General features: G+C 38.6%; 1 protein-coding gene across 5 annotated transcripts in view; it reads right to left on the reverse strand.

Moving 5' to 3' along the window:
• Window positions 1–23,347, reverse strand: part of RALGPS2 (Ral GEF with PH domain and SH3 binding motif 2) — a 111,589-nt gene that overhangs the window by 10,812 nt on the left and 77,430 nt on the right. For 4 of the 5 annotated variants that reach the window (XM_085068618.1, XM_085068617.1, XM_085068614.1 and 1 more), the window contains exons 11-17: window positions 22,604–22,671; window positions 21,817–21,952; window positions 20,860–21,011; window positions 11,338–11,392; window positions 7,690–7,767; window positions 6,049–6,154; window positions 5,202–5,294 (exon numbers count right to left, since the gene is read on the reverse strand). In XM_085068618.1, the coding sequence (XP_084924744.1) occupies window positions 5,202–5,294; window positions 6,049–6,154; window positions 7,690–7,767; window positions 11,338–11,392; window positions 20,860–21,011; window positions 21,817–21,952; window positions 22,604–22,671 (688 nt within the window). The remainder of the gene's footprint in view (window positions 1–5,201; window positions 5,295–6,048; window positions 6,155–7,689; window positions 7,768–11,337; window positions 11,393–20,859; window positions 21,012–21,816; window positions 21,953–22,603; window positions 22,672–23,347) is intronic. The other variant, XM_085068613.1, reaches the window with a different exon arrangement.

Here is a 23,347-nt window from a genome sequence, read left to right on the forward strand (position 1 = left end):
AGCCTTTGGAAGGTGGACAGATATGGTAATACCTCAGAAGAGGAGGAGGTAAATTATAAAGCTCTATCAGACAAGATTCCTTTACAGTGAGGGTGGGATAAAGTAACTCCTTTCCAAACAGAAACAGAAATTTCTTTGAGAAGGCAGTAAGTAATGTCAGTGTGTAGTGAAAAAACATTAAGGCATTTTATCTGAGCAAAGGAATAAAGACAAGGAAATAAAGGATACAGCTTTTGAGTTCTTAAAAAAAGTATTGTAGGATTTGTTATGGACTCACTGACAACACTGCCTCAAAAAATGACACTATTTACACTTAAAAAGGACCTGCAAAATGCAAACTTCCGAGTTGTCCTAAAGCATTTAGGTCTTATAGAGATGGAAATTTGAGTCACAAAGCAGTTTTAATGGATTACAGATCAAAATATACCTCAAACAACACTTATTTCTAGAGTTTCATGCAAATAACACATTGGGCTTTCCTATCTTAGTTATACATCCCAACAGGTATCCAATCTGTGGCACTGCCACGCAATCCAAACTGCTAGACCTCCTTGCTTTTTCATTTCACTCAAAGCAATCAGTTAATCATGGTGCTTCTCCATAAAATGAAAAGCTCCACACAAGGAAAGTGTTTCCTGCCAGCATCAATCCATCATCACTTGAAACACATGTCAGCTTTCCATCTCTGTGTTCAGCTGGATTTGTATTCCATGTTTACACAGTCCCCCAGGGCAGTTCATTCTCTGCTGATGCACACAGCCTTGCTAACAGCAAGCCTGCTTTGTTAACATGAAGGGAATGAAAGCTTCATTGTAATTTAATGTTCCTTGTTCCTATTTGCTTTTTGTAATATGGGCCACTGGAATGACTCTGATTATACACATGGAAAACTGCACAGCTCTGGCACTAGGCTTCACATAATAGATTTTTACTGTCACTGTTGTTCTGAGCTTGAAGGCTTTTATATGTAAATCTTTGAACCAAAAACTCTGAATTAATCTGTGAACAGACTTTTTCACTCCAACATTTTTGCACCTACAAATATCTTCCTCCACATCTCCTGTTGAGATTCTACAGCTTTCTAATACTTAAATGATTTTCTTGGTGGCTGAACAACCTTCCTAGAATGACAGCATTCTTCACCAGGGTATTTCAGTGAAAGTGCCTGAGCCACAACTACCAAGTTCTCTAGACTGCAAATAAATTGATCTAATTCTGATTATAGCATGCAATGGAAGGCCTGGAACAAACAAGGGTTTGTGCTCGAGCATGAAGGCTTGAAAAGTCTATGTTACTTTCCAAGTACCTACAAACATGTAAAAACCTCTCATGCATGTTATGTTGTCACAGAAACTGGCAAGACTCTCAGTCCAATCACTATAAACAGTTATTTTACAGATGTATTCACATTTTTCAGGTTGCTTATTTTAAGTCTAAGTTCAATTATTCTTACTCCTGCCCTTTTTTAAAGGTGCACAAGTCCTACAGCTTTTCACAGAGGCTTCTCTGTGGGCACCATTTCAGCTTACAAGATAAAACCGTTGTACACACATTCCTCTCAGACTGTGCTGTACCATCTCTCTGGGCTCTGAAGCTCACATCCTCATTTACAGACAATTGTCCATTACTGTAGTAATAACTGAAACCTGTTCACTGCTTAAAATCAATGCTAATGTTCTGCTGTTACTCTCAGGAGATGCAGCACACGATACTGGATGCACTCCTTGGCCTTTGACCACAGGCAGGAGAAGAGCTGGCTTGCCCATGTCTAAAAGGGAGGGGATTTCTTGCCCCTTTTGCTGAATTACACTGGGATTTTTATGAGGTAATTTTCCAAAGGGGTTGGCTATTATAAGCCTGGAAGAGCTTCGAGTGCTGGTGCATTCCAAGCTGCCTGGAGCAATTGCAGCAGCAGAATGGTCAAATGCATGCCTGTAATCAAGACACGTTTACCATGAGAGCTCCAGCCAGGAAACTTTATATAGCAGACTGACTCTTTTGTTGCCAGCGCTCCTTTCCATGTCACAGAGGCCTTGAGAAAGGAAGCAGAAAAGACAGATGTTTAAATGGCTCCAGAAGATGCTTGGAATATTTTGCTGAGGTAAATCTCCAATGTATCAATCCTTGAAAAAGAAACCTACTTCGAAGGAGACGGCATCATCCTTTTCATCTGGGAAGTAAAAAACCCCAAAGCCTACATCTAGCCTTGGATCCTTTCATTTTGCAGAGCAAATCTCTTAGGAATATCACTGGACAGTATCTGGAGCATTTGCTCATGCTCTAGCTATCTAGGGATGATTGACCATCTGCAGTTCATTCTCTCCTGATTAACTTTCTTCCTGAAAATGCAACCAAATGTGAACTGAAGTATGACCCTTGACAAATCATCTCCACAGACTCCAGAAGCAAAGCTGAGGCTTTGTACAAAAACTCTGTAGTGAAATGGATGGAAACCTAAGCCATCAATAGCCAGGCTCAAAGTACAACCCAGGCAGAGCAGCTGAACAAGTTACTGACCACCTATTATTAGCCTGTTTAATAAACTGGAACCTCTTCCCTAATCCCTCAACCTCAACAGCAGTTACCAGGTTATTTTGCACCTTAATTTCAACATGAAGGTCATACTCTGTGTTACAACAACCTCTGAAGCAGATGTTTGCTGTGAGCACTCACTGCGAACTATTTGTTTCAATAAAAGACAACCCAAACTGTAGCAACTAGTTATTACAATGTATTAACCTTGAGTGCACCTGGGAAACCAAATCAGAGACTGAGCTTCACAATGGGCTTTGCTGTGGAGAACAGACCAGAGCATGTTTGATACCCTAAAAAGCTCAAAGCAAGACATGACCTGTGTGCAGCAAAATCCAAGGTTGCACTGGATAGTTCAGTTCGACTTCACAGAGCCAACTATTAAAAAGAAATTAATATTCTAGAGCAGCCATTGCTTTTAACTACCACTCCTCTTCCTCCCCTTCCTGGGAATCGCCTTGCTCAAACTCCTCTCAGTATTTGCAAGCCACAAGGCTGGTAGGTTCCTAATGGGAAATCCCGCCAGCATCCTGGACTCAAATGCCTCCTCACCTCTCTCTGCAAACATCCTTATTGGGCCAAACTTCCTTATTGGGCTGCTGGAACATCCTTGGACAAAGAAACATGAGCACACAAGCACTGAGACAGCAATTTAGATGTTGTAGGTATCACAACACATCAGTGACTTTGGGAGTATTAGAAGTCAATTCAAGAGGTTCAAAAATAATCTCTGAACAAGCATTCTAAATGCATGTGACTGTATTTCAAGGCAAAGTAAAGGCTTTTGCAGGAACAGAGACTCAGAAGGATCAGGTACCAGACTTTCAACCTTTTCCCTTCATTTCCTTTTTCTAAAGAAAGGCCAAGACTATTTAAATGGTTGAAATTGTTATTCTGAAGGAAATGTGTAAGCAATGAGAACTCAATGTACTTAATTTCCAAACAACATAATTCCTTGCTAAGCAATTTTTTCAAGTTCTCTAAACCTGCATGCTATTTAGATTGTTTTAAAAAGTTAATACAGAAGAGTAAAAAACCTTCCAAATAAATAGATACAAGTCTGGTAAAGTCCTTCATAATTTTGTAAAGAACAGTGAACGAGAGAGACTTACAAATACATATTCTATTCCTAAAAGAAAACAAAATGCAACTTTGGCACAAAGCCTGAAGGAATCACAGCAGTAACAGGAACACAACGTCTGACATTACCACAAGAATTTCTTTTCCATTTCTCAACATTTCCAGAAAAAACAAGCAACTAGCTGTGAGTGACATAATGCCAGCACAAGTTCTCTCTTGGTTCCTGCTTTTTTTTTTTAATACTTTGCAATTCTACTCATAATAGCTTACAAGTCTCCTCTTTCCTTTTAAATGAGGTGGAATCCTTCCTTAAAGTTTTCACTGAAGCCAGAGGCAAATGCATCCAAACACACACACCTCTCCCAAGACACCCAGAAGACAGGAGGATTGGCTAATGAACATTTAGCCTGGGCTAGACAAATTAAGTAGGATCTGTTTTGATCTCACCTAAGCAAAGCTAGTAGGGGTGGATGGCCAAGAAACCATGCAAATATTTCTAACGGTAATTAGTTACTATTAAGCTACTTTGAGTATTAGAATACTGTTTCCTATTTCAATAAAAGTGGAAAATAATCTCTTAGATTAAGAGAACTTTACACACAAACTTTCCACACAGCTACTTCAAATATCCAGGAGTCTGCTAACCAGAAATATTGAGCTTCAAATCTCTACCCTCTGCCCATAAAAATGTTAGGATAAGAAAACAGTATTTTGTACCAAAGGGAAAGTCCCCTTTACAAGGGTTCCAAAAGCACAACTCAGTTTGCAAAATTCCGTAAGCTTTACGCAAAGCAAATGTTCTACAGAGACAGTTGTCATAAATTAACCTGAAACACTGGCCAAGGCAACTAAGTAATGATTCTGAATAGTGAATGAACTCAGATCCAAGTATCTCAAATTTTACCCAGATTCTTAAAAGAATCATTATAATTAGCCAGGAACATCGAACAGAAACAATGCACATCTTCACATCAGTGGGACAGGTACAGAAAATCCTCCTGCTCCTTCCTCACATAAGCAAAGCATTTTTAGCTTTTTTTAAATCAAGTTGCAGCAAATAAAAGGAACACCAGCATCATCTGACATTGTTGCTCTGTGCCGAGCAGATGAAGTGTTTTGTACTCCACTACAGTTAATGGATTGCAGGATTATACAAAAAAAAATCAAATGGTCTAATTTTACCACATATATGAAAGTAGTACATGTTTAATTGCTGCATCTTGTGACTGCTCAGTTTTTCCTCATCAGTGCTTGTTTGGATTTCAAACTGCAACAAACTGCTGCAAGACTCAGATCATCAAAAGACAGAACTTCTGCCTTCAAAAAGGGACAGACTAATGACACAGTTCCTTTCCTAAGACCAGCAAAGTCAGAGACACATGGCAGATGCAAAGCAGATGTTCTTGGTGTAGCATATAAATGTAAATGATACTTCCCTGGGGTATATCCATATGAGGTGACTGACTGACTGGGAGACAGGATAGTGCTGACTAGAAATTAGGCAAGGCCTGAACTACTCTCAGTGTTTACATCAGGAAATCACATTTCAATTCTGGCAGGTGATACTGGAATATGCCTGATTTACATACATGTTTTCTCTCTGTGGCCTTCAGGGATTTTGCAGCGTAGTAGAAGAGTTGGGTTCCACACAGTGCTACCCAGTATTTCGTCCAAGATGCTACCTGGAGAAAAAATAAAATTAAAAAAAAAAACCAAGCCCCAAAGTGCAATGGATAAGTGAAATGTTTTATAACACAGAGCTGTAAAAGAGGAGGCACCATCCTGCAAGAACATGAGAGCACTGACTGTCCAGCCAAGCATCAGCCATGTTTCCAAAGCTGCTGTTTGTTATTCATGCAGGCCTATGAATGCATGAAAACTCCAGAAAGCAGAAAGAACATGTGCCTTTCCTCTCCAATCTGAGAAAAATGTTCTGCATCTTACTCTACACTTCCTGCAATCCCTACTGAACACTTCATGGAGTCAGAGTACATCTGTCTCTTTCTTTTTCTGTCTTAGGTGCTGCCATAAGGTATCTCCCATTGTCACGGATAAGTATTTTGATTTATAATCCATAATCGAGTATTTGCAATGTAAATACTAAGAGTTATTATCTGTTGATAAATTGCTGGGATTTGCCTACTGTTAAGGAAGACAAAACATGATTCTCTATTTTAAAGTCATCAGTAATTGTAGAAACTTTTATGCAGCATTATTTTCTCTTCTACTTCCTAGATGTGTATAGCCTTACAAACTGAATAAATGCACCAAACAGAAGAATGAAAACTCTAGAAGTGACCCTAAACCTTAATCAGTAAGGCAGAGGAGATCTCAGACATCTGAACTAGTTGCCCAATGGCCATTTTACTATATTTATAACTGGGCACAGGAAAAAGGTGAGAAAATTAATTTATATATATTAAAAAAAAATCTTACTGTAGGTTTTTTGCCTTCTTTCAGCAAAGTCTTCCTCCTGAGAACACCTTGAATAGTAACTGCTCCTGGATACAAATGAACAGCCAAATCTTCAGATTCTAGGGAGCTGAAAGGAGCATGTGAAGATTTGTATGAAAAAATATTTTTCCTTTACCAAAAATTATTGCAAATACCTTTATTGTAATTTGAAAATGTCAACTTTTTACTTATTTGACTTCATTGTGGAAAAAGACTTTAGCTGTTACAAGGAATTGCTGTTGTGGAATTTACACTCGCAAGCAAAAGTGATCAGAAAAATTAATTAGCCAAGCAGGAAATGCTTAATTAAAAAATTAAAATTCAAAACACAATTGAAAGACAAGAACAACTCATTTTAAAAAGCAAATGTTTGAAGTACATTGGTGCAGTTGCTGTATGTGTTAAACATCTCCTTCAGCCCTTGCAAGAAAGATTCCACTATTTTTTGGTTAGAAACACCAGAACCATTAGCATGTCAAAACCAAAGCACAGCTCAAACATGCACAATCTTTAAAATATCTGAAAGCAAGGAAAGTGGGTAGGAGCAGGAATAAAGAGTAGAAACCCAAACCACAGCTTTAAGGTGTTTTAATGCAACTGGTGCTCTCCTGATCGTCTGCCCTATGAAGGATCTAAGAGCAATGGGCTGAAACAAATGCCAGGTACAGCACTGAGGAAAGAAAACTGAGCTTGATTAAAATTACAAAGCTGACTGGCTTCAAAAACATATTCAATCACAGAAAAGTTCATCATTTCAGTACATGTCAATCAGAGTATGTAACTAAAATGCTGAACCCAGCAGCTTTCTAGAAAAGCCAAGAGATTGAACAGCACCCGAAAATCATTTTGAAGTAAGCCAGGAGTTACTGTTTCATCCATCCTAACAGTCATGAATGCCCAAAGTTAACTGGAAATGCAGCAAACACTTTCATTGCAGCACCTACTGAGGATGATGATATGGAGACAATTTTGGACACTGACAGATGTGAACATGGGATTAATTTGGTGAGACAATGCTTGCTTCTTAACATGACAGAGGTTTCATAGTTAATGGCCATTTCCTTCCCAATTACAGTGACACAGCTGGAGACAGACTTTGTACTTTAATTAATCAAAATAATCAGTTATGTTACTCTGTCAGCTTGCAAATTTCATATATATTAAATTGGGGGCAATTTGAATGCGTTACTCATTTTAAGCATCTCTCTGATTTCAGGGAAGAGGAGCAAGGAAATTCAATACAAAACTGCCAGCAAAGAAAACATCTGGAATGCCATCCATTAGCACCAGAAGCAGCTTCGTTTTCCCCATGAGAACTACCAGCTCTACTTCACAGTGGAAGGCAGTTCAAAAGCTACCCTAGCAAAACATCTTTAAGCCTTGACAGAAAGATCCAATGGTTCAGAATTTGGCTCTGCAGACTGGAATGAACAGTCTTTAGGCTGTTATAGAATAAGTCACAGACCAGAAAAATTTTAAGTTTGAAGAAAAAGGTCTCTACCTTTATTTTGACATGTAAGTTAGAAAGGTAACATCAGAAAACACCCACTTAATTATTAAACCAAACCAAATCACCAGCAGCAGAGGGAAGGTTTGACACCTCTGTGTGCAGTGGGATTGTACCTGCTGGCCTTCATGTGGCCTCGATGGCCCTTTCGTGACACTCTTGTCCCCGGACCGAGAGAATGGTACAACCTGTTCCTGTTGGATTCCATTATAAATTGTATGTATTACATATACTTTTATTCACACAAACAGCACGACTGCTAAAACAGCACAGAACTTGTTCTTGTGTGCATATCACAAAGCCACTTCTTCCACATAAGAAAAAGTGGATAGTTTTATTCAGAAAAATGCATGCAGAGGTAAATAATATGGTTTTAATTTCACCAGATGTTCCCTTTGTAAGAACTCACAATACTGAAGTGTTTTACTGGCTCTGAAGGATAACACATTTTGAGAGCAAAGTGTGCATTTAGCTTAGACCAAATCCAATGTAAAGAAACCATATTGATGAAACTTTTCTTGAAGTCTGACTTTAGATGTTACTACAAAAATGGTTTCAACTTCTGTGAGTATGAACACACACAAGCTGTTGGGCTGAAAGGAACCACAAGCTCTGTCAAAATACACTTGACACTGTTTAAAATCCTGTTGTGCTAAATAACATTGAAATCAGCTCAGCAATATTTCAATGCTCCAGTTCATCTATGTTGTACACTTTACCTGTAAGCTCCACATTTTAAAATCCTTTTCCTGATCCATACTGTTATCCCTAGCCAGGAATTGTGCCCCAGACCTGCCTTTTGAATGCTGCTTTGCTTCACTGAGCCTTGTTTTCTGGAACAAGTACCTTAATCAACTGAATTCCATTAAAGTCAACATGAGCATTGCTGAAGCACTTTGTCCTCACCTCCTATTTTTTTATCCATTTTTCTAGTTGCTTGAATTTTGTTGAAAGACTGAAAATGAGCAATTCTGTGGAAGCAGGCAGTTAAGCATAACCCTATGAGAATTTTACAGGCAGTCTCCAAAATAATACAAATCTAACTGTCTGCCACCTGTGAGAGGGGCTTTACCTTAGCTGGGAAGCTGCTTGTGCATGGACAGGGCAGAATTTCAGAATGGGAGACCTAAAAAATTAGCATTGCTATGCTGCACCCTGAACTCAGGACAGCAGGCAAAACAGGCTAAAAGAAAGGCTACAGGAAAGGTCAGCAGCACTGAACAGAAACAGTTAGGTTTTTTTGTCATTTTGGTTTTTTAAACCAGCCAAAACTACTGCCTTTGCTGCAAGTAGAATTATAAAAAAGATATTAATGAATCATCATCTACTAATCTGCCCCAGAATTTGCCATAATTTGTTTCTCAACATAACAGATATCTTTGAATTTATGAATTACTTTTTGTAACACACTCAAGACATAGGCAAATTAAAGAAGAAAAGTAATATGGGTTGTTTATTTTTGTATACATACATTTGGCACGCAAATTAAGTATGTTTTCTTCTTACCTTTAAGCTTTTTTTTGGGGGGTTTTTTGCATAACAAGGATGCTATCACTCTTGGAATCCTGCTATTTCAGGGAAATCGATTCAGATACTCAGGATGACAACCAGTGAGACTGAATTGTCACTTAATACACTGCCCTTAACAGGATACAACTGTCAGGGCTTGCGACTTCAGTCCTTCCAGTAATTTTGATTGGCCTAAAGGGACACCCCAATGCTGAAAACTCTTTCTCAAGTTTCAAACTAAGTTTCTGTAGCACTTAAAAACAATCAGTGGCTCTAGGTCTCCTGCCTTCTGCACTCCACAGCTACAAGCAGAAAGGCCATGAAAAACAAGAATACATTTTACAATTCCTTTTGTTACTTAAGCAGTCTGTGTGTGGAGGAACTGTTTTCTTCCTCTTAAGGCATATGATGGAGGTTTAAGCCTTCCTACCCAAAGATGCTGTATCTAAATCACTGAGAAATACTGAATTCCTACTTGCACTGCACAGAAAATAGTCACTAATACTGCGTATATCCCAATTTTGCCAGAGCTGATAATTCCAGGCAACTAATGCCTCTCCCTCACTTAAAGATCTTTATAAAGAATGGAAACCACTGTACTTCACGGTACAGACCAAAACTAGAGACACCCTCTCTAGTTATCTTAAATTTTGACATTTACATGCCAGTGTATTACCTATTAAATTTCAAAATATGCCTCATCATCTTACAAACCAAGGAACAGATTCAAGGCTGCTGCATGTCTCTGGGAATTTCACACCTGGTGTTTTGGAGTGTCTGTAAGGCACCCTATCCCTCTCCCTGGAAGCAGGCGAGAGAACTCACCCTGAAACGCATGAAACCTCCAACAGGGCTCTCAAAGAGCTCTCTCAGGAGAGAGAATGGTACAGAAAGTGGAATTTGGAGGAGGAATCTTCTGTTTGACGTGGAGCAAACCTTTTAACTGGGGGAGTCTGGGGCTGCCAGTTCTCATTAGCACAGGGATGAAAAACCCCAGCTTTGCCTCAGAAGTCCACACAACAATTCTGAGGAGTTACCAAGAATTCAAACCTCAGGCTTACTAAAATTTTTAAGTTTCTTATGCTACTCTGGGTAAAAGCACTCAGCTCACCATTTTGTCTAACTTAGGACTTTTTATCTTTGAGAAATACCTTGATACCAGCACACAATGCCATAAAGCAGCAGGGAAGGAAAAGGAAGAAAACCTTTTGAATGCTGAATGTGCTCTGTGAGTGAGGCAGCCTGCAAGTTAAGAGGTTTCCTTTCTGACCCCATTTACTTTCTCTGCTCGTATGGAATGTTATCTAATGAAATCGTAAGGGCCTTTCATCATGTATGTATTTATGTTTAAGGCATGAAGCATCTAAGAGTTCACCTTTGGCACAGAGAGATTTTCAAAAACATCTTCCAAAACTAACACATACCTTTAACTGCTTCAATGAATTCACGCAGAATATAAGTTTGTGGTAACAGTTCCCAACTATAAAGACAAATTTTTTGACAAAAATTCTGACCAAAAAAGTAAAAGCATGGTAGAAAAAGTTCATCCAAGGCACCTCTGAAGCTAACAGATTACCTGAAATTGTGTTATAGAAGCAAGCGATGCACTGTATTGCACATCTTACTCAGCTGTGGGAAGGTAACTATTCCACCTTTTTCTGTGTCAAACCACAGCTGTTTTCTTTTTCCACCTTCTCAAATACAAGATGAGAAAGGGCTGAAGTGGTCAATGCCACCTGAGCACTCACAGGTGCTGGATAAGGAACAACTTGTTAATTCTGGACCAAAAAGTCAGACATTAGCAAGGGGTCTTGTTTTTTCCCATGTAACACAGGGGCAGGGAACAACGAAGGGAAAAGAGGATGAGAGAGACAAAAGAGGTGACAATGACAATGAAGCAAAGGGACTATGAAAAGATGAAGTGTCTCAGGGAAAGTGAAAATGAACAACAGGTCACAAACAGCATACATGATAATTCACATCTATAAATCCTTTGGGGTCTAATGGTTCTCTGGCTGAGCTCCTCAATGAATGTGTGCACTGAGTAAGCACCCAATTAGATAAAAGCCCTATTAGCTATTAGTGAGCAGAAGGTGCTTCTCGCTGCTTTAACAGATCAAGTGAACCTACTACAGTTTTATTAGTGCTCTTATATACAGAAGAGCTCTAGGTCACTAAAATAAAGCACCATTTTCAGGACAGAGTGAGAGGTTATAAACAGCAATGTGAATAAAAAAACCACAGGTTTTTCTTACCTTTCAAATGCTGGCCAGGAGGTCTCTTCACTGAGTTCAGAACCATCACTGCTACCTAGAGAAACATAAGAATGAATGACACTTTATTTCTTCATCTACAAGCCAACTCTTTAAATTGTATCTGAAACAATCAGAATATCTGAGATTCTGAATATCAGAGTATTTAAGATGAAATGTGCAAAAATACTTCAGTAAAATACTACAAGGAAACCACTTTGTGAATTGCTTCAGGAATTTCACATAAACTCAGGTGGAGATTAAAGGAACAGGGTCTAGGTCCACATTAAGAAGTTGAAGAAAAGGAGCACTAATAAATGGGAACATCATTTTCAAAACATAAAGAACACTCTAAACAAAGATTTGTCTGCATTTAAAAAGGCACAATTATTATTTAAGTAATTCCTTATCAAGCCATACACAGTCATGGCACAGAGGTGCGAATTCATTGCTGAATCTCCAATACATGATTTGAGAAGCCTTAAACAACTTTTTAAAGCTATTTCCCACTTACTCTAGCACATCACAACAGTACTATTTCCTTCTGTGCTTTGTAAACTAATCCAATATTACCACAATTATTTTAAACATTGAAAATAGAGGAAAATCCCCAAACCCAGATGTCTAATGCATTCACTCACAGCAGTACCATAAACAAGACAGTAACCTTACAATTCCAGTAAATCCCATCAGTCTGAAAATGAGTATTTAAATAGAGGCACAAGGTGGGTGTTATCTGCAATGCTGTTAAAAATCAGCATAGAAATGCTGTTGACAGAACTCAGTAGTTTCTATACACAACATCCAAGCTGTTGCCTTACTGTTCTTCACCTTTCAGAACAGACCAGTTGTCCACATCAACTACTGTCCATGTTCTCCACTTCAAACCAACATTTTTGGCGCCAGATAATCCTAAAATTCAGTGCAATTCAATGTCAGTCAATGCTTGAAGCCCACCTTTTGGCACACTGACTTGCCACCTTATTTGCTCTGCGTCCTGAACATACATATATAAAGGGAAGAATTTATTCACCATTATTTTGAGACAAACCAGAAAATAAGCATGAAATCTGAATCAGTGCTCCTTACTTAAGAGCTCCCCCAGAGAAACAGCGGCTAAAAATGGGAACCAGTTCCCTGCAATTTTACACAGAAAATCAGCAGGGAGAAGTGGTGCCCTGAAAAATAAAGAGAATGTGTACAAAGTAAGTCTGGATATTCACTGAGTAAACACAGAGTAAAGATGGAGGCAATAAAGATTTACACACAGCAGGGTTAATTCCAGCCAAGAGCCATGAAAATCTCAGCATGGGCTGAAGTTCCCTCTGTGCAAAATTTAAGAGAAAATACATGCCTTTATCTGCCAGCCAATTCAACTGAGATGCCTCTTTTGCAAACATTAGCTCAACATCCAGATATTAACATGATCTCTATGGGATACTAGATAACTTGGTCTTAGCTTATTCTGAATTTTTCCTAAAAGAAAGTGCTAACCTGGTTCACACCAACACTACAGTAAGAGCCATTTGTATAATGGAGTGAGCTAAGAGACACAGAAGTGACGTTCCAGTGGAGGCATAAAGGGCTGCAAGCAGGGAGATAAAACAGTCAACAGGTAACTCTCATTACTTTCTAGAAGTGCCTTTAAGGTTTTAGTACTTCCATTTGCAGATCATTGATCCTTAAGTGTCCAACTGCTGGAAGGGTTACAGCAGCAGGTAGCTCTGTCCATAAAAGAGTAACACAGTTGCTCCTTCTCTGTGACTCACATTTCCTCTGCAGCTGCGAGGACAAGTGACCAAAGAGACCTAGTTACTACAACTGAGTAAATGCTCTTACTACAAGTAACTCTCTCAGACTGAAGCTATCAACAAACATTCAGGTGCCACAGGGCAGGTGAGCAAAGAAGTGACTATAAAAATAATCCCAAGTTCTGCTCAGCACAGTTTACACCTGACCTGCAATGTGGAGAAGAGAATGTGTGGATTGAACTCCACATTATTCCAGGCACTTCTACACAGCAAGGCTACCAGATAAATAATGAACTATCCCAGGAAAAACAGGACCAACCAGTCAGAGTAACCTATCCAGGTGGAGCCTGCTGTTGTGGTAGAAGTCTTTGCAAAGTCCCAGAACAAAGCTTATAATTTCCTGGAGGAAACAACTGTCACACAATACTTTCAGCAAACTCTACGATCCACATCACAGTGAAAAGCCCAGTGATTTATTCCATCCTAACAAAACCACAGCTGCATTCTTGGTAAAGCAATACATGAAGTCTCTTCAAATAAATAAATGACATGAGGATGAAGAGACAGAATCAGATGTAACCATTCAGAGAAAACTTTAAGCAAGCATTTTAGGTAAGACCTTACAGCTGACTGTCTTTGAAGAACACTGTGGTAGAATCTCTTACAATAAGACCTTAAGGTCCTGAAATCGTTTTAGCAGGCGGAATGACAATTAGGTTTCAACCCCAACATGAAAAAATATTTTCTTGCATGTAATTGAAGTTTTTCTTGTGGCTACTTGGAGCAATCTGTCCTGCAAAATGGTGCAGTAACTCCTGTTAAGTCATTCAGCCAACACTGGAGGTATTAGAAACACTTGGAATCTTATTTATTTTCTTATTACTTATTAAATTTAGCTTTATATTAACAAGAAGTGCAAATTTAATATGACTAGAGCTCTACTTAATTGAGGCTCATGTGATAAATCCACACAATTAAAACCCCCCAATAAGACAGTATTATGGAGTAATACTTTATATTTAAAGTACTCTGATACATTAAAATTCCACCTGAAATGACATTTTGATGGCATCTGTATCAGCTTTGCTAATAAAGTTATAATTCAATTGTGGTACTAAGTACACTACAGAAAGATTTAAAAGCTAGTGTTGCTTTGTAAAAATGCAAAACAATCTAGAGCAAGGTCTGAAATGTCATCTGTCACAAAGTGACAATCCTTGGTACAGTATCAGTACCTTAAGAAAACCTATATGAATCTGGGGGCTTTGTAAGCAAAAAGTTTCATTAAAAAAGTTTAATTCATACAGAAATTGCCAATTACTCTTAAAAGGAACATCAATTTGCAAAAAAAATTGGGCAAAACATTACGGCTATGGATTTAACATTTACATTAATGCCTACAGAGCTTGTAAAAAACATAACAAAAACATGGAAAAGGTTGAATTTTAGCATTTGACTATTCCTCTAACATCCATATAAAAACATCAACAGGATTTTTTATATTCTAAAAACCTCTAGGAGGTATTTTGCACGACACAAGTCCTGATACTAAAAACACCCTTTTCCTGAAAAGCAAAAGAAAATACCTTACATCCCTCCTTCCAAAACAAAACAGAGGTAACAGGGACTGTTTTTAACTTAATAAAAGTTAGATGTCTAGCCAAGTTCTGTTTAAACATTAAGTGCACTATTTGAGTGTCACCTCAACTGGAAATATTTCATTCATTCAGTACTCTAAAAATATATCACCTTCTTAAATTCTTCTCAAGTATGTACTCAGTATTTGAGTTTTTCCAACAACCTCAAGCAAGTCTTCAGGTTAAACTTAATAACAAATCCTAGGTAGTGTAAGTCCTTTCTGTTAGTTAATATTCTAAACAAATTCTGGCTATGTCAAAGCAGCTACTTAAGACATTATGTTCCTAGCTTTCTTCATTGCTAATAAACGTCTTGTGCAGGACGGAAAAAAAATAAAATCTGAGTGGTGTTTACCTTCCCTCCCCAACATGAAGGCTTTTTCCTATCTTATGGATAACAGTAATGGGCAAAATGGCTTTTTTGCTAACTGTGCTGGGAATTACCTGAGAAGGCTCAGGATTGCCTCCAGAGCCTCAGCACTGCAGCTCCATACAGATGTGAATTTTCTGCTCACATCTGCAGATGTGCACACGCAGATGTCTGTGCTCCAGCCACACAAACAGCATGAGATCCCCAGTCATGGGATAGGGAATGCCTGCACTATCCCATACCCATTCCCCCGGTCACAGCACCCTGTTGCTGCCCCAAGTCTAGGGATATTGAACACTTAACACAGGCTTCCTTTATCCAGAAGTTAGTCCCCAAAGTTAAACAGGTGTTAACATAAACAAACCAACCCCAAAGAGTTTAAAAAGTCTTCAGACTAGAAATTTTTTCCCCTTCCCAAATCTGTCATCGACACTCTCTTGGCTCCAGTTACACCATGTTTCCAGAGCTGGTGACGGACCTGACAGAGCTAGAAATTCAACCATGAAAACACACAAAATTGGTCAAGAGGCCTGAACATCAATGAATGCAGCACAACACAGCCCAGATAACACCACAGTGATATGCTCCATGCCCTGAAAGCTCTATTCTGCTTTGGTGAGATACTGAAAATTGTCACATATAGTTCATGATCATTTAACTATTACAAAGTTTAAGCAGCTCCACTCTGGCTTTCCAGTTAACCAAATATAGGTGGTAGGAACTCTGGCAGAGGACTTCAGCAACATCATGCCAGAGAACTGATACAAACTTTTAATACCATCACTGAGTTTCATTGTGAAAAATTAGCAAAAGCAAATAACCACATGGATAAAGATGGGACAGAAACAAGGGGTTTGTACGTTTTACAATTACACTGATTGCAACACACCCAGAGTATGAGCTTTGTACCAAGCCGTATCAATAAGCATTGTAGAAGAACTGGAGTGCTAGACTATTTCTTCTCTTCTTCTTAAGTCCAGGCACCTACATGTGCATTTATAACCTCTTATATTCAGTTTTTAAATTTATCCTATCACTAAAGAAGTAGCAGTTCACAATAGCAAAACAGGGTATCCACATTTAGGGCAAGAGACAGGCACCTATATACTCATACAAAGGAAATATATAAATAAACCAAACATATTTCCTGAGCCTGAAACCCTACCTGAAATTTGATCTGACGACTCAGAGTCCTACACACCTGAACAGCACAGTACAGGTTAAAGAATCAAACAAACACTGGCTGTGTAAAGGTCTTCCCTGCTGTATAGGCTGCCAAGACCCCTGAAAGTAAATGCATACACTGTACACCTACACCTATACTTCATTTATTTAGAGAGAAATATAATCCCTTGTAGAATTCAGTAACTTCAAGGTGGTGACTTAATAGAGGAATTCATTAAAATGCTGATATTTCTCGTATGCATTTCATGTCAGTTTAGGTTTGGAAATGTACTGTTCTAACACAGGCACTTTCTCACATTAATTCACACTGATTGAAAATACCTTTCTTTGACTCTGCAGAATTAATTCCTCTGACTGCATTAGAACAAAGGCTAAAGTTATTCTCCAGTGATTGCAATATACAAACAAAGGCAAATGTTCAAGACTTCTAGTTTTTCCAGAGCTTTCATCCATATCATTTGTAGATCAGGAAAAATAAGTGGGAAAAAAATAGCTTGAGAAAGAATTTGCAACCAACACTGCTACAAACACAATCCATAATTGTTTCCTTTGAATTTTTAAACACCTCAAGTTACAATCTCAGTTTCAGCAGTGTTTCTGTGTTCATACCTTGACATCTGTTTTTAAGTGGAACATATGAGACAGCACTCTCAAAGAATAACTTCCTTAGCAAAATGGCTTTGCATCCTGTAGGTTAGGTGCTCTAGGAGGAGAATAGCCACACAGAACCAATATATGAAAGAAGGGGCCTGATTTACACTGCCCCTTTACTTCTACAGAATTATCTGAACAATTTGCCATTGTAAACAAACTCAGCTAAAGAAATTCAGTAACGCAGCAGAGCCAAATTGTAAGAAGTGGTGGAAATCCAAAGCTTCTGAGAACATTAATGAAATAAGCTGAACATTGCTGCAAAGATACTTAAGAGCACACTTGAACAATAAATACTTTAAAAGTGTAAAAAAAATGGGGAAGTAACAGAGAACCATGTATTCTTGAGAAAAATATCTTATGAATTAAAGGAAGTTTCATGCTATTTCTGAGTGGAACCAGGATCTAGTAAAAGCATCTTAATTTATCCTACTTTTAGGTGAGGAGGTGACAGGAGGCAAATACAGGCAGGAGAACAGGTGGTAGGAGTGTGCAGGTGGTTCCTTGAAGCCAGCCAAGAGCAATGCTCACACCTCAGGAGGGCAGAGTGTACACAATGACCTCATCAAAAACAGTGACCTCATCCAAACACAGCCCTTGCAGAACAAAACCACCTTGTAGCTTTAGGCCTTGCTGATAGCAGTGAGGGGGGGTTCTCAATGAACTTGCACTGCAAAGTAAAAGCATTGGTCCCAATTTACTAAAAGCAGATATTCTGGATTGTCTGCACAAACAAAATGTCAGTGACATTTTCAGCACTACTCATCTGTCTGTATTTTGATGTGTTGTCTCACAAAAGTCTTTGTGATCAACAGCATTAAAGCGGGCTTTTAAGGACTTGAGTCATGCAACCTCTTTTTAGCCATCCACCTAGGAAAGACATGAATCCTTGAAGATTTTAATTCTGTATGTGATCATAAAGAGCTCCAATTGTAAGCAGCTCAAGTGCAGCCATCTGCACTTGAATGTCTAAAACTTACAAGAGACTATTTCCTCTTGTTACATGCCTGAATTTAAGAGAACATTTCCCATCTGACATTGTATATGGGACTGCACAAGTGCTTCTTCCTTCTAATTAGGAGAGCCTTGGCACTGCTGAATAAAAGATTTCTCACATTTTAAAATCTTTTGTCCAGATAACAAGCACCTATTTTTAATACAGGAGGATAGCAACAGAACCAGATGTACATCTCCTGATTTCAGCATAACACGTGACCATTAGCCATGGAACACAGTCCAATAGCTCTAGGAACAAGAACTGTTTTGACCCCAGCATGAGAAATTAATATAAAGGGGCTATATCTTTAATATTTTTGATGGATTTTTTTCCAGAATGATTTGAACCTACACAAGTAGACTCCAATCCCTAAAATCAAGAAAATAATTGGATAAAGGTCTCTGACCTTGGCTGTCATGTCACAGATCAGCCTATTTTGAGCAAACCCCATACCTGTCTCACTTTCTGCATTGCTGCTGCTTTAGAAATCATTCATTGCAATGAAAAACACCTAGTCAGTGTATTCTTCATATGTGAAAGGGTAATTACATTGATGTAAAAATTCTGGCATGCTCTGCACCATTCCCAGAATGGACGGTCAGCCTTTCCCAGCACGACGTAACCAAACTGTCCATCATCACTTCAGTGTGTGTTTTAGGTTAGAGACTCGCTGATGGATTCCTATGGACGGTGTTGTTACATGTGTGGTGTTTTGATATTAAGCAGAGGCAGATCCTATCAGATCCTCCAATATGAAAGGATTGGAAAGGTCTAAACACCTCTGAGCCCTCAAAACACATGAGTGATTTAAAGTAGTGTTACAGTTGTCTTTAAAGGCACATTCAAGGTGCTGACATAGCAGAAATTCTGTCCATGTTTTGAAGAAGTATCATTTATCCGAAAAGCTAAGTCCCATATAGGCTTATATGTAAAAAAGGTAGTCCTGTTTCTAGAGCAACAGGTTTAAATCCACATTTATGGGCAAGGTGAGGAATAACACTCCTTTCAGTACACACATTCAGGAGACATTTTCCTGACGGTCTTTTGAAGCTGTGTTGTAGAATACCATAAACCTCCTCTCTGCTGCAGTGACTGTACTAATTCCAAGTCCTGAGTAAACAGACTACTTCAAACATGATGGAGGAACTCAGCAGCTTCAATCAACTTCCTTAAATCCTGCTGAGGCAGCAGCACAGAATGCCAGACAACTTACATTTCCAAGAATTCTACAGTAATAGACACTGCAAACCTCCAGAACTTCTTCCATACATATTTCTAGCACCTCTACCAACCTTTTGTGTCATTGAAATTTTCATCATCAAGAAGCAGCAAAAATAACACTGCTGGACTGTCAAAACAGTGATAAAACTGAAGTTTTATGGGGAGGCTGGAGGTGAAAGAGAATGGGAGAGGGGAATTTCTAACCACAAATGTCAATCTTGCACAAAATGCCTAAGGTTGCTGTTTTACAAGTCATTTATACAAGTTTTCCAAAGTGGCAATTTTGTTCCAACTTGTAAGGGTGACTACATCAAATCACTCAGGTCACGCTTGAGCTAGAGAACAAAATTGAAAAATTCAGAGGAGACAAAGTAGGAAAATCCTATATTCTCTAAAATATCTAAATGGTGACTGGTTTTCAGTTGTACCTCATGAAAAACTGCCTCTCAGCTATGACAAATCTTCCCTGCTAGGCTCTAATGGAGGTGCAGAAATAATTTACCCTGGACAAAAATTATCAACTGCAGAGAATTTCTTATGTATTTAGGCAGAAAACATCCGTAAAACACTGCTCTGAGAAAAGGGCAATGCTATATCTCAGCAATGGTGAGACAAGCTTGGCTCTCCTGCACTGTGCAAGCCCTGGGAATGAAAGCTGCCTGGATGCTGAGGAGAAATACCATTCCTGATGTAAGTTACTGAAATGGAAAACTGCCATTGCAGAGAACCTGCAGAGAACAGAGACAGGCAATGCAAACTAAACAGTGAAACCTGTCTGATGAGAATAGACTCACTTAGACCAACTATTTTGGTCTTATTCCATACGGCCTTCTCCTCAAGAAAATGCAAGTACAGCTCCTGGAAACAGCATAATCTGACAATCTGTGACACTGTTTCCCTCCATGAAGGCTAAAAAGCAAAACCGCTTTTAAAATTCAGTTATCCATCGAAATGTGAAGCACTACAATGATCTTTTATTACCATCAATGCATAAAAATTGAACCCCACTGAATTCCATCAAACAAATAATTCTGAGAAAATGGACTGCAATGAGAGGTTCCATTTGTTAGCTCTGGCTGCAAACAGGTAGATTTGAGAGTAACTCATGTCCTGTACTCCCTCCACTTAAAGGATCTGTGTGTAACAGGAAAAAAGAGCAACTCTTGTCACAGAAGAAACTCAGGAAGCAGAAGTTATCAGAAAAAGAGTACTACCCTAAATATACGAAGAGAAATAATTTATCAAAATTAAGTAGATTCTGACATTTTGAGGTATCTGAAAGTCAGATTTCTATCTGCTATCAAAGTCAGAAGTATTTAGAAATAATGCTCTTAGAACTATCAGCAATTTGCCCTGTCAAGTCAATATGGCATTTTAAATAGAAATCCTACTGTGAAACATTTTAAAGTTGAATTGATTTAGGGGAAAAAAGATAGTAGAAAATCATGCCATGCACTTCCACCTCCATCAGGGAAGAGGAGTATCAGAAGCTGTACCACTAATGGGGATAGAAAAAAAGAAGCTTCTTTTTTATAATTTCTCAGTTCATGCTATACAAATTAAGTCACCCTCCTTCCCCTACATATCTCAGATTTGTTCTAAAACAGAAGCAGTATTTTAGAACAGCACCACTGCAGGTACAATCACCACCTAATGGTGCTAAAATCTTTGTTAAAAGCCCCCTCACTACACAATTGTGCTTGCAGTTCCTACCTATTGAAATTCCACTGGAAAGGGTGGAGCTCTCAGCCTGCCCTCGGGATGGGACGTGGGGCTCCATGACACTGTCATCCAGGAGGTGCCGTGGTCCTGCGTTGGGGAATGTGGCGCTTTTAAATTCAGCCGTGTTCATTTTGTGGATGAAACTAGAAATGAACAGGGACACAACTGTTACAGCCTTGCCTTTGATAGTCTCAGGAGCTGCTTTAACATCCTGCAGGTTGCATGCACCATGCTTCTAAAGCCAAACTAAATCATGGCCAAGCCATATGCAACTGTGCACAAATAAATAAGCTATGGGAATTGTCAGTTTTGAAACCGCAAAGTACTCGTGTAACAAAGATGAAGTCAGGAGTACATGAACAATTACTTTCAGGATCTTGAGCTGTTTTTGTCTTCTATAACACGTAATTGAACTGCAGAATTGCACTCTAGCAAGGTAAACTTATACAAAAGAAGTTATTAATTACTGGATAGCTATGATCTTGCATTTGAAGAGATGACAAGAGAAATGATGAGATAATGATCAAGATCTTAATTAGAAGTACACTCATATGGAAAAAACCTGAAGCAATTACTAAACAGAGTTACAGAAAGTCTACGAAGGAGGTCTCCCTGTAAAAATACCAATAAACCAGTTATATAATTTTGAATTTGAATTAATTACACTGGCATTGAGTTACTGAAAAGTGATAGTTTTGTCATTCATAAAGAACCATTCTGGTTAACCCCTTGACTAGTCTTATCACCATAACTTCAGCCTTCCTATTTTGATTAATTCTCTATACCATAACACCACCAAATAGTTCTGACCTTGCTCCCTGGCCATAAATTGCTCTGTAAGTGAAGTTATTGTGCACAAGTCATGCGACTTTTTTACAAGCAAAGCTTTTGTATTGAAAGATGATACATCACAAAGCTTAGTATTTTCAGGTTAAGCAAAATGCTGACTTGTATCCCAGACTGTGACATTTCCTATGTCCATGGGGTATCAGGTTCCGAGGTGAAGGGGGTGTTGGTGGTAGCAAGGCTCCTTCAGCTGCAACATTTTTCCGTCCACTTTGTGGAGATGCTCCGACTTCAGAGCCTGGGAAAAAGAAAGACATTACTCCCAAGTCACTTCAGAATTACTCTCAGGGTTACTTCTCAGAAAATCGTGGAAAAGTTGCACAAAACTTCCTAAACTCCCTTTGTAGGAGACAGCTACAAATAAACCCATTGATCTATTGATAATTAAACCCCCTGCATTTCAGGGTTTTTGCACAGAGCTAAAAGCAAACACAGTTCAAACAGACCATCCAGTCACAAGTATTTTGCAAGTCCTAAAGGTGGTTGCATTCACTATACTGGCATTGGACACATCCCACTGATTCTACATTTTCAAACTCCTGCCTTCAACCACTTTTGGCATTGACCAAGAAGAATGTTCATTTTTGGAAGAATGTTATGCCATGAAAAGTTTAGATGAAGGCTCTTCTGTCTAGACACAACAAAGAATGAATATTTAATAGCTCTTCACCCCAAATGACATTAACAACTTAGTGCCACAATACATACAAGAACCTAAAAAAAAGACTCAATTCCTTCTTTACAGATCACCTTTAGACTTTTTATTACAAACATGCAGTGTTTAAACTTCACACTTCTTTATAGCCTCAGGCAAATATTTTCCACGTTTGCAATTCTAAAATAATGTACATGACAACCTCAAGTCTTCTCACATTTATTAAGCATTTACCTACTAAATCTTCTCTGGAAGCAGCAGAGTGGGGGGTGCTGGTCCCTGGTTCTATCTTTAATGAAAGTCTGCATTAAAGAAACATTAAAAATTAGTTTATTAGGAAATAAAAATATAAGTTTGTAAAGAAGCATTTTTTATATTTACAACTGTAAGCTACCTGATTCTATGACTGCAAGAAATACTATGACGGTAATACAAACAGTGCAGAGTTATCTTTAGCACACACTATTTCCAAACTTGATTTTTCCTGCCTACTGCTTTGGTTCTTACAGACCACCAGGACGTCCAGCGCCCTGGGATGGCTGGCAGACACATGAAACTGCTACTCCAGCTAAAACCTGGGAAAAATAAAAATAAAAAAATACACAATTTCTCCCCTCCACCTTGGCTAAAATATTTATTGTTGGAACACTTCATATTTTAAATTTTTGTATAAAGTGCAGCACTGTGCAAGCCAAGCCTTTTGTCTTTACTAGTCCAAAAGCCAAAATCCTTTTGTGTTTTGGAAAATACATTATCAAGTTGATTTCAGCCATAATTCAAGTTTTTTCTGTAACTTTTTAATGCCATTTCCAGCGGTCCCACAAAGAAGGCAGACTACAGGAGCAGATAACTCCAGCAAGATAAAGTGTAACTTGTTCACACAGTTTGCAGAACTAAAATCTTTGAAACTACTAAGGTTGAAAAAGCATCTACTTATTTTTGGGAAGGAAAAGTTTAAAGTTTGACAGCTCCTCTCCC

This window comes from Lichenostomus cassidix, chromosome 8, assembly GCF_008360975.1.
Source record: "Lichenostomus cassidix isolate B80296 chromosome 8, HeHo_3.0, whole genome shotgun sequence".
NCBI classification, from domain to species: domain Eukaryota; kingdom Metazoa; phylum Chordata; class Aves; order Passeriformes; family Meliphagidae; genus Lichenostomus; species Lichenostomus cassidix.